An 11,110-nucleotide genomic window follows, 5' to 3' on the forward strand; every position below is an offset into this window, starting at 1 on the left:
ATGGCTATACATGTATGTTGCAAGCGTCTCTTCCAAATGTTTCATCTGTTTTTCAGATTTATTTGATGTTGTATATGTTTCACACATATGTTGCAAGTGTTTTATCTGGATGTTGCATATGCTTTGCAATGGCTTTTCAAGTGTTTCATGTTTTTTTTGCAAAGTGTTTCAGATATATGTTTTAAGTGTTTCACCTGTCTCCAGATGTATGCTTCAAATGTTTCATCTAGGTGTTTCAAAAGTAGATCGGGGGTTACATCTCCCTTTTCGCCTTCTGCTACCTCGCTTCGGTGTTTCCTCCTCCTCCCGGTGCCGGCTTGGTATCCGCTGCCCCCTCCCCCTCTTCTCGATGCTGGTGACGTTCGGGACAGCGCAGGTCTCACGTGGGCGCTCGAAATGGCGCGGGAAACATATTGCAGGCGCGAGCGTCCGGACGGACGTCTGGGCGCTAGCAAGTCCATATTTTTTTTCGCGAACATGTCTACGACACATGTTTCATTAAGACGAAGGAGAATACTTTTACAAGAAGGATCGGTAATCAACAATTACCGAATCCCTTTTCCAGTGCTACAAACCATTAGGACTGTATTACATGAACAGTCTTGCGACATTCGACAATGGAGGCTTCGCTTTCATAAGCCCTGCCAAAGCGACTGAATCTGTGTGTGCCCCGCCCTCACCCGTTCCCTGCGCCTCCTCAATGATCATGTGGAGCATCTGTGCGTGCGTGGATCTTGCTATCGGAACGTCCTACCATTCCGTTCCTTCCATAATATCCATCCGGTCAGCAGGACCAGACTGTCGAAGACTCGCCTACAAGTTCCTTCGAAATCAGCTTCCTTGAAACTAGCCACCAGTCAACGCATGTAGCTTGGAAGATGTTAACGACGGCATCAAGGGCCTGTTTAGTTCCACCCTAAAATGCCAAATTTTTCAAGATTCTCCGTCACAAGCGAATCTTTGGACGCATGCATGAAGCATTAAATATAAATAAAAAATAAAACAAATTATACAGTTTAGACGAAATCCACGAGATGAATCTTTTAAGCCTAATTAGACTATGATTGGACACTATTTGCCAAATAACAACGAAAACGTTACGGTAGCATTTCGCCAAAAATTTCGGCATCCAAACGGTGCCAAGCTGAAGGTGTGCGAAAATAGAACTTCAAACCTCCCTGCTGAAGACTCAGCCCGTTATTTTAAAAATCAGAAGTGGTAATTTAGATACAAAATATGTTACTTAGATGCAAATTACCCACTGAACACGTCAGCAGATATTTTATGTTTGGAAGTTTGGGTGATTTGTACATGAGGACGCAAATCCCTGGCTGTACCCTCTAACACAGGCCGAAGGTCACGGACGAAAGTGACTGAAACGAAACTCTTCTGTCTTGACGCGAAAGAAATTCGGTAAAGCTACTAAACAAATCTCCTACAAGGTTACAACGCTCAGTGGATGCAGATGATACATCCGTGTCCGTGTGGCAGGCTAGCGCAGCAACAGCAGGCACAAACTAGTAGGCCGTGTAAGGGGGTGTTTGTTCATCTAGTAGCTCCTAAATTTAGTAGCTTTAGTTCTTTTTAGTCACTTTTTTACTAAACATTTTGATTAAATATGACTAAATGGTATTTAACCAACTAGTAACCCAAAGCTTACTAAAATGGACTAAAAGCCCACCTAGATAGGTGGTGCCCCTCATAATTGCCCTGTCCCGAGCCCGTCCCCGTCCCCTGCCTCCGGCGCCGCCCTCCGCCTGCAGGCCTCCTCCTTCTCCCGCGGCACCTTGAACTCGTCCGTGGAGGCGCCGAACGCTCGAGCAGGTTGTCATTGAGGGCGACGAGCCAGTCGGTGCGTCGTCGAGGTCGCCGCCCCCGGGGAACGGCTGCTGCTGCCGCGTCGGGAGAAGCGGGGCCTGCGCCGAGCATGCCAATGGAGGCGTCGGTCTTGGTGGCTGCGGCGCCGACGGGGGATTTGAAGGCCGGGAAGTTGTTGTAGAAGTGGAAGTCGCGGGACAAGGGGAGCGCACGGGAGCGGGCCGAGAGACGGGAGGCCGCGGCGGCGAGCGGGGCCCGACGAGGCCTCGATCGACTTGTTCTGCGCTCACGGCGGGGGAGGCGGCGCCGAGGCATTGTTCCGCTCGCCGCACCACCCGCCCAGCCGCTTGGAGGCAGGCACTTCTTCCTCCCCTTCTTCGTCGGCCAGTTCTCCTTCCTCCCCTTCTCCGCCGGCCGATGGTCCTTCCTCCCCCTTCCCCGCCGGCCAAACGCCAGGGGCAGGAGCTTAGGGGCGTTTTGGTCATCCTAAACATGCACATGTCAAGTTTAGTCACAATTAGTCCACCAAACCAAACGCTGTCTGACTAAAATTTAGGAGGTAGTTAGCTGACTAAATTTAGGAGCTGGGAACCAAACATGCCCTAAGCAGGGTGCCGAAGTGGTGATTGGTGACCACATCAAAGATCAAACCAGCAATCCTTTTTAAACCAGCAGGGAGAAGTCTCCATCACAAATCGCTCTGGCACGCAGTTGGAGTAACCACTAACCACCAGCAAGCAATCAATCCACCAAACTACCAAAGCACGCTTCTCTTGGTCCTTCACCTTCAGCCTTGGCTTTCAAAGTCCAAAGCACGAGGAAGACCACCAGGACGCTTATCCACAGCAAAGAACCCGGCCAGGTCCGAAAAAGTAGCGTTATCATAAGCGACACCCACTGCCCAGTAAGCACGGCACGGCGTGAAAAAGTCCCGCGACCTGGCTTATCAAACTCGTAAGAGCATCTCCAATCGTTATGCATTTGGAGCTATGCATTTTGGGCAATTGGAGCACCCCCAAATGAAAATGGCAAGGCTATATTCGGGTGTTTTCCAACCGTTATGCAAAATGCATAGTCCAACAAGTGTTTTTTTTCCGGAAATATCTTTTTCTCGGCAATCATTCCCCGCGCCGCAAATTTTTTCCGCGCCAAACAACGCCCCATTCCCGCGCCAAACATCGTCGAAGGAGGTCGTGTCGCCGCCGTCGCGTTGAACCAGGTCGCGATGAGGTGATTCCATTCAGGTCGCGTTGAACCAGCTCGTGTCGCCGCCGTCGCGTACGAAGTGCGATCAACACCATCGCCGTACGTCACTTCCAGGTCACAGCTGCTTGTATTGTGCCAGTTCGTCACTTCGCCGTACGTCACACCATCGCCGTACGTCCCTTCCCCTTCACCATCAGCTCGCGATCGCCGCCAGTTCGTCGTCAAGGCAAGGTACTGGCGAATTTCTTGAAGCCAACATGGGATCCAGGGTACCGGAGAATGGACCAAGCCGTATTGCACAGCGCATCGCCAAGGTTTGCACTTCGTAGCCGAATATCTTGATCCAATTCATGTGTTGTTTTGTTCCATGTTCTTATTAGCTACGCAATTATTATCAGTTGAAGGCTTCCAGATCATGATCTATTCAATTTTGCAAGTTCTAGATCAAAGTGGCATCAAGCAAAATGCTGCAAACAACAACACAGAGTGTAATTGGCTAAGCTACTGGAATCAATCAAAGTTCAGTTGGCTAATAGTGAAACTACATGAGTTTCTGAACACAGATTGAACAGAACAAGAGCCCGAGCTACTGCAATACCCAATCTCATGATCCAATCCCCAAGCCGCGCCAACAGCATCCCAACCCCCAAGCCGCCAACAGGAAAACCCTAGATATTGCGTTGAGATGAAGTAGGCGTACCTGACCGGCTGCTTCGTCCTATCGAAGAACCTGGCGAAGGAGGACGCGATCGTATCGAGCGCGCGAACCTGGCGAAGGAGTACGCGATCCTTGGCGTCGCGAGCTGCTGTTGAAATCGCGATATCTGGTGGCGGCGCGAAGGGAGCCGCGCGAAGGGAAAGAAAAAAGCCCGCGAGGAGGAACCGAGAAGCCCGGGATGTCTATTTGCATAGCCGGACTACTTTGGCATATATGCCAAGTTTCCCCCTCCAAATGCATAGCTATGTAAAATGCAAAGTCCAAATGCATAACGATTGGAGGGGGTTTTTTTGGAGTTTTATGCATTTTGGTAAATGCCAAGCCCAAATGCATAATGATTGGAGATGCTCTAACCCCTCCTGCTCCCATGCCAAGTTGCCATTCTCTGTCATGGACTCATGGACCAGCTGCAACAGGGCCTGTTCTTTTTAATAAACAGAGCAGAAGAACTCACAAATGGCCATGGCCTTTGGGAGGGCGGGACGGGGCCAAGCTGCCACTTCGCAATCGCTGTCGAGGCCATCAGGCCAGGCCCCATCTCCTGTGCTGCTGCGGCTGGGCCATCATCGAGTCAACAGGATCTTGTACCATTAAACAAGCGCATTAACCCCCCAGAAACTGCCCACGCTAAACAAAATCTAAAAATCTGTTGGATGGGAAACAAACAGTGATGTCTTCTTCTCTTGAGCAGTTGAGCCTGGTACACTCATACACCCAAGTACAGACTTTCTGTTTTTTCTTCTTTCGCTTGTCTGAGTTCTGGAGGAATCTGGATGGTTTGAAGGAACGCTGGATAAATTTGTGAAAGAAAAACACTGTTCAGGATGAAAAAAATAAACAGATCAAACCGGGTTTAAGGACACGCGAACAGGACCACTCTTTCTGTTTTTTTTTTCCTTTTACTATCAGTACGGCAACGCTGGACCTGTTTGTGCGTGGCCTTGAGATCCGCCAAACAATCATGAACCGGCCGGGGAGTAGGGAAAGCAACAGAGCAAATTCCAGCGCAGGGAATGACCGCATGAGAGCGATGCGATGCAGGTGCCAAGATGAGGCAGGAAGGAGGAGCCAGGGTGTCAACCTGGCCGGTTAGGACCTGCCCCTGCATCCGGGGAGTGGAATATCAAAAGATCTTGTCACTTTCATGGGAGCGCTACAAACCGTTGTGTCCACATTCATGGGGTTTTAAGGAGAGAGTGGCTACCTAACCAATAGTTATGGGTTACTAACCTGCTGTTTTTTCTCGCTTTCAATCCGAAATTGGTCCATTTTGATAGAGTTCTGGTCACCCTAATAAGGAACCAATAACAAAAAGGAAACTTGTATCCCTTATTGTGTCGTTGATCCCGCACCGAGCCTACACATGCTGAGTTGCTGACATGCCAAGCCACGCGTTCCTCTCAATATGCTAACCAAGATGAAGAGAAGCGTCGGTTGCTTCCACCTGTCTCTCCTCCACGGCTGCACCAGATGATCGATCCTACGCGCAGTCAATCGCTGATGGGCGAATGCAAACCGTGCTCCGACCCATCTCTTTTTTCTGAAGAAACGTGCAACCAATAATCATCTGTGTGTAAGACTGTCTCCAACAAAAAAAAAACCTTATAGACAACCAACTTAAAATGGATAGCAAGAGATTCAAAATCAGCCACCAACCTATACGGGAGACCTATTTTGGGTTGTCTAAGATACACAACCAAAATATGGGCATCCTCTCCTAGAAACCCATTTATAGAAAGAATTCTCTTTTGAGTCTTGTTGTTGGAGAAGATGCTGAATAGGTATTGAATCTTTTGCCTGTAACGCTACCCAAATGATGAATATGTCTTATATTTTGAGCGTTGTAGTTAGAAATAGCATAAATGTTGGCTGCTGACCAATCTCTGTAAAGCCCACAGGAAACAAAACTATTAGTATAAGGGCCTGTTTAGTTCCCATCTAAAACGCTAAATTTTTCAAGATTTTCCGTCACATCGAATCTTTAGATGCATGTATGAAGCATTAAATATAAATAAAAAATAAAACTAATTACACAGTTTAGACGAAATCCACATGACGAATCTTTTAAGCCTAATTAGACTATGATTCGACACTAATTACTAAATAACAACGAAAATGCTACAGTATCGTTTTGCCAAAAATTTCGGCAACTAAACTGGGCGCAAGTCTGGCTGCACGGGCATGCAGTCAGTCAGTCACTGGCCTGTTGCTGCCAAAAAGAAATGCACCATGGGCTGGTGGCGGCAAGTTGGCAACCGTCGCACGTCCCAGTGCGCTTGACGTGGAAGCTATCGGTGCCGAGATGGCGCGAGCAATCTGCAGGCGACAAGCATCTATAGAAAACATATTCAGGCGATGCCCGTTCGGGTCCGGCCGTCCCCTGGTCCCCTGTCCGTATACGTCCTTGCAGAGAAGGAAGCAAAAGACCATTTCGTTCCTAGAAAAATGAAAAAGTATATCCCTATACAGGACGCGTCAGCAAATATTTTAATCATCTTCGGAGGTGGGAGGACAATACATCAGCACGCAAACACTTGACCGTACGAGTACAGCATAGGCCAGACCGCCATGGACGACGAAAGTGACCACCGCCCGGATTAAATTGTACTTTAAGCAAAAGATTTTAGGTAAAGCCACCAGGCAATGATCTCGTAACGCTCAGTGGACGCAGATGCAGCCCCATGGCAGGATGAACATTGAACAGCTAGCTACTTCTTGTAGTAATCGCCGGCAAAGATTTGCAGCGAAAAGCCAGCGTTGTGACAGGCGACAACTAGTGCCAATAAGCGAGCACTCCGCGTCCACGATGGGGGAAAAGCCAGGCGCCGCCGGCTTATCAACTGAGGCCCCATTCAGATGAAATTTTTTTTTTTTGGCTTTTGGCTACTGTAGCACTTTTGTTTGTATTTGGCAAAAATTATTCAATTATGGACTATTTAGGCTTAAAAGATTCGTCTCGCCAATTACGGGTAAACTGTGTAATTAGTTATTCTTTTTACCTACATTTAATACTCCATGTATGTGCCGCAAGATTTAATGTGACGAAGAATCTTGGAAAATTTTGGATTTTAGGTGTGATCTAAACAGGGCCTGAACCTTGCTCCGTCCGTCCCCGGCGCTGCAGGTTGATGTGCCATTCCTTTTCCGGGGGCAGCTGCAACCGCGCTTGTTTCTTTTTTCGGCAAATCGCGATGGCAGTCGCAGCTGGCAGCTGGGAGAGTCGGAGAGAAGAGAAGCGGCCCCTGGATGCCGGATAGGCCACCTCGCCGGCCTATCGAGACGATAACGATGAATGAGGTGCATGCAGATAAGAGGGCCATACTAATCCCATGCGAGCCTGGGGCGACGGCGCCAAGGTGCCACTTCGCATCCAATCGCTGTCAAATAGGGGTATATACCACCTCCTGCGCGACAGTTCAAGTCAACCAAGATTGTATTAGCAAATGGTTATTAATTCATCGTTATCCTCCGGGAAACTAGATATTGTTGTTTTGTTGTTAATCGTTGTTAGCTTGGCACAGCACAGAGAGGGAGAAACGAGCGCGCGGAAGAAACAACTACTGCCTGTTTCCTTGGTGGAGAAATGGAGGAAGGACGCCGCCACCTTACAGCTCGTACCTAGTGGTACTGGTACGTCCCAACTAGCACGTGCATCAACAGCAGGAGCAATGGAAAAATAACGTCACAAAACGAGGGCCTGACACGGACCGATCAATCATATAATAATTCATAAAGCTGGCAGAAGGGGCAAGGAAAACAACGCGCCAACTTGCGCGGGACTTGAAAACGATGCGTTCTTTGGTTGCGTGGCTGATAACCTGATAAGGTGGAGGCGCCGCATGGAGCACACAAGCGGGCAGCGGAACCAGCCGAGCCAGGGTGTCGACCTGGCCGGTTAGGCCCTGCCCCTGCCTCCGGGGTGAAATCCAAACATTTTGTCACTTTCAGCGAAGCATTAGAAATAGAAGAAACCATTGTGCCAGCATTCACTGTGCCGTCTCAAAGGCATCGCATGAAGCCAAACGTTGAGTTAAACATATATAGCTGGTCTTATAATCCGTACTTTTTAGCTTGTTTTTTTCAGCCAGAACAATGTTTTTATCTCACAGCAAATCAGCCAGAACAGTGTTTCGGCTTGTTTTTTCAGCGAAACGAATGAGGCCATAGTCTTGAGAGATCCATTGGAAGTCTTGAGAAGCATCAAAACAGCAAACCTAACCACGTAGACCTGCAATAGTCTCATGAGATTGAACCCAACAACGCCCGTGGGCTGTGGCTCATAAGTACAAAATGTGCTGAATGGTAAAGAGTATGGAAGGCATTGTTGATAGACACTGACCATTTCTATACTGATGACAGATAAGATACAGTTTCCAACAGATTACACTTGTCTTCCAGAATGCTACAGCACCACTAATCCCCATTAAAACTTTTGACAGATCCTAAAGACACTGGCATGTTCTCCTTTTTTCCTAGTTTCCATCAATTTGAGATGAATTTCCCAACAATGCCCACAAAGCAAACCTCAATCTATGGCAAAATGACTATAAACGCCCTATACATCCAGTTGTCATTCTGTAGAACAAACAGATTGCTCGTGTCAGATAATGCACGACTGTAGCACATCGAGCAGACAACTAGTCTTTTGACACAATGAAAACAAAATATAATACATAAGGTATACCCAGAAAAACATATTGAAACCAAGAACTGAGTAATGCAGACATGTTCCTTGTGATCTGTAGCATATTCCTAAAATGTTCCAAATGCTGCAATGGCCAACTACCAGAATGCTTCAATCAATTAGGACTGTTTCCCATCAAAATTAGCAAAACTGAGCTGCGTTTGTTGTACAGTAGCCTTAGCCTTATGGTAACCATAGGGAACCTCTGCACCATATGTGTCTCCCCGCGAGCTATAGGGTTAGGAGAAAACAAAACATCAGTCAAGTGCTAACAAGAACAGACTAGTAACTACTACAGGGGCATCCATCACACACCTTGAACAAGTTTCATTGGCACCATGACGAAGGTGGCCTCATGGATACATGCACTTCATGTTCTTCAGGACCAACACGGAATTTTGGAACAATAATCTCCAGGCCTGTCCCTGTTTCATCACTGTATGCTTCCAAAGTAGCATCTTCAGGGATCCGGGTAGGCAGTGGAATTTCCCGGACAAACTCTCCGGGTGGGCAATGCTCAGGAGCAGGATCCGCCAACTTGAAAGTCCGATCATGCCTTTTCAGGAATGGCATCCGGCCAACACTAGTGCACGATACCTTAACAATCCCATTTGTAAGAGTGTTCTTCCATGAAACTTTCACCTTCTGAAAATCAGCAAAAGGCAGACTGATAATGATCAAGTAGCCCTTGCTATCCTCATATATTGTTTTTGCAGCAGTTACTGGTCCAGAGGCATGGCGCATCACACCCAAGAAGTCATTCATCCATGATGGCTCAAAGGTGTGGCTCACATCCATGTCTTGGGCCTTGTCTGAATTCGAATTGCTGCAATCCTCTTCCATTGCAGCCGGTGAGGAATCCTTCCTGCGCTTGTTACAGGTGGCCGTGATCTCCATGCCATCCCCAGAACTGTGATTGGATGGTTGTGTCGAGAGGTTAAGGCCAGAACCGTTCAGCAACTTCTTGTGGTGCCCATGTGAGATGCTCTTAGCAGGAGCCGCGGTTGCTGGCCTCTCGAGCTCAAAGTCTGTGCTCGGCAAATTCCTCCAAGACTCAAAATCACTAGCCTCGGTTGGGACTGAGAAATTGGCATCCCTCCCAGTGAGCTCCATCCACCTCTTTAAATCAGCCTCAGGTACACCTGCCAAGTTTGGTGCCCTCACGATTTCGATCCCGTGAAGACACTGCGGGTTAGAGAGCCCACGATAGTGCTTGCGCTGCATCCGGTGTGAGCGCACAAACCCTTTGTCTGCGCTGAAAGGGAACTGTGGCTCCCCAAGGCGTGAGTGCCCATTCATGAAGCTCCTCAGCTGCATCTTCCCCAGGACATTCTCCGGCCGCTCCTTAAAGACCCACATGTACATGTTCTCCATGTCGTGCTGCACCAGGAAAGCATCCAGTGTGGCACTATTACCGTTCCCGCCTGTGGTGGTGGTGGTGGCAGCCTTCGCCTTGCCACCCTTGTCGGCGAACATGACTGGCTTGAAGTAGTGGGTGAAGAAGAACCACGCTCCCCAGATGCTATCATTCCTCTTGACACACTTGCGCGCAGCGCTGGAACCGGAGCCCTTGGTGTGGGACACAGCGACCATGGTGGTCGCGGCAGTTGCGGGGGCCGAGACAGGCCCGGCGGCGGCGGGCGAATCCGAGTCGTAGTGCTGCGGGCCGCCGAGGCCGACATCTAGCATGTCAACGTTGGCGTCGTGCGACGCCGGAGGGGGCGGAGACGGGTCGGCGGCGAGGGGGAGGTTGATGTCAGGGGGGGCGACCGCCGCGGCATGTAGGCAGCGGCGGAAGGACCCCTGTGGCTGGAGGAAGAGGTCGAAGTCGTCGTGGGAGGCGGTGTCCATGGAGAGGAAGGTGGAGGGGCCCTGGTGCGGGTGGTGGGCCGTGGCGGTGTCCATGGAGAGCGCGGTGAGCAGCGACTCGCCCATGGCGGCGGCGGCGGCCGTCGTCGTCCTCCTGGCGGCTCGCTCCTCGTCCGCCTGCTGCTCCCCTTCCGTCGGCGCTACGCTGTCCAAATCGTCGGCGCTTCCTCCTCCACCGCCTCCGCACGGCGCGCACCTCTCCTCCGAATCGCTCCACGAGCATCAGTTAGCGACCAGGCTTCACACCTCCCTCGCGTCCATCCGCCGGCCGAGAGGAAATGGGGGCGGTGTTGTTACCTTTCAAAATCACGCGGAAAACCGAATCTAAGAAGCAGGAATCCGCAGGAATAGAGATCCGGTCCGGCCGAGAGAGGAGCACGTACCTACGCAGGTCCAAGAAACCCGGAGCTCTCAAATCGACGAACCGCCTCCACCATCCAGCCGAACGACGGCCCAAGGATCCCTCCCTCCCTTCCCCTCCTGCTGCTGCTGCGGTGCGTTGCAATCAAATCAAATGGGAAAAGAAAAATCAAACGTAACCGAATCGGCGGGCGGGGGCTCGTCGCGGTCGATGGATGAGCACAGCGGGTGGGGGAGGTGGGAAGGGGGAAGACGGTAACGGAGGCGGGGAGAGTTAAAGGGGAGGCGCCGGTGGGGGCCCAGCCAGCCCTGTGAGCCGCGGCCTCCCCCAGAAGGAGCCTGACGCGGGGGTGGGGTGGGGGGCCGTTACGGAAGGGGACGGCCCGCGCATGCTGCCTGTCGTGTGCCTGGTAACTCGCCGCGGCAAAGCAAGCGGTGCGGGTGGCGCTGGGGGT

General features: G+C 50.3%; 1 protein-coding gene across 1 annotated transcript; it reads right to left on the bottom strand.

Moving 5' to 3' along the window:
- Positions 1-8,063: 8,063 nt before the first annotated feature.
- LOC136533466 (uncharacterized) lies at positions 8,064-10,903 on the bottom strand. Its single transcript, XM_066526013.1, has 3 exons — positions 10,679-10,903; positions 8,742-10,592; positions 8,064-8,657 (listed from the first exon to the last, which is right to left on the bottom strand). Exon 2 carries the CDS (start codon positions 10,359-10,361, stop codon positions 8,754-8,756), a length of 1,608 nt encoding a protein of 535 aa, XP_066382110.1. The 5' UTR covers positions 10,362-10,592; positions 10,679-10,903; the 3' UTR covers positions 8,064-8,657; positions 8,742-8,753.
- Positions 10,904-11,110: the final 207 nt, after the last annotated feature.

Source organism: Miscanthus floridulus, chromosome 2 (genome assembly GCF_019320115.1).
Source record: "Miscanthus floridulus cultivar M001 chromosome 2, ASM1932011v1, whole genome shotgun sequence".
Taxonomy (NCBI): Eukaryota; Viridiplantae; Streptophyta; class Magnoliopsida; order Poales; family Poaceae; genus Miscanthus; species Miscanthus floridulus.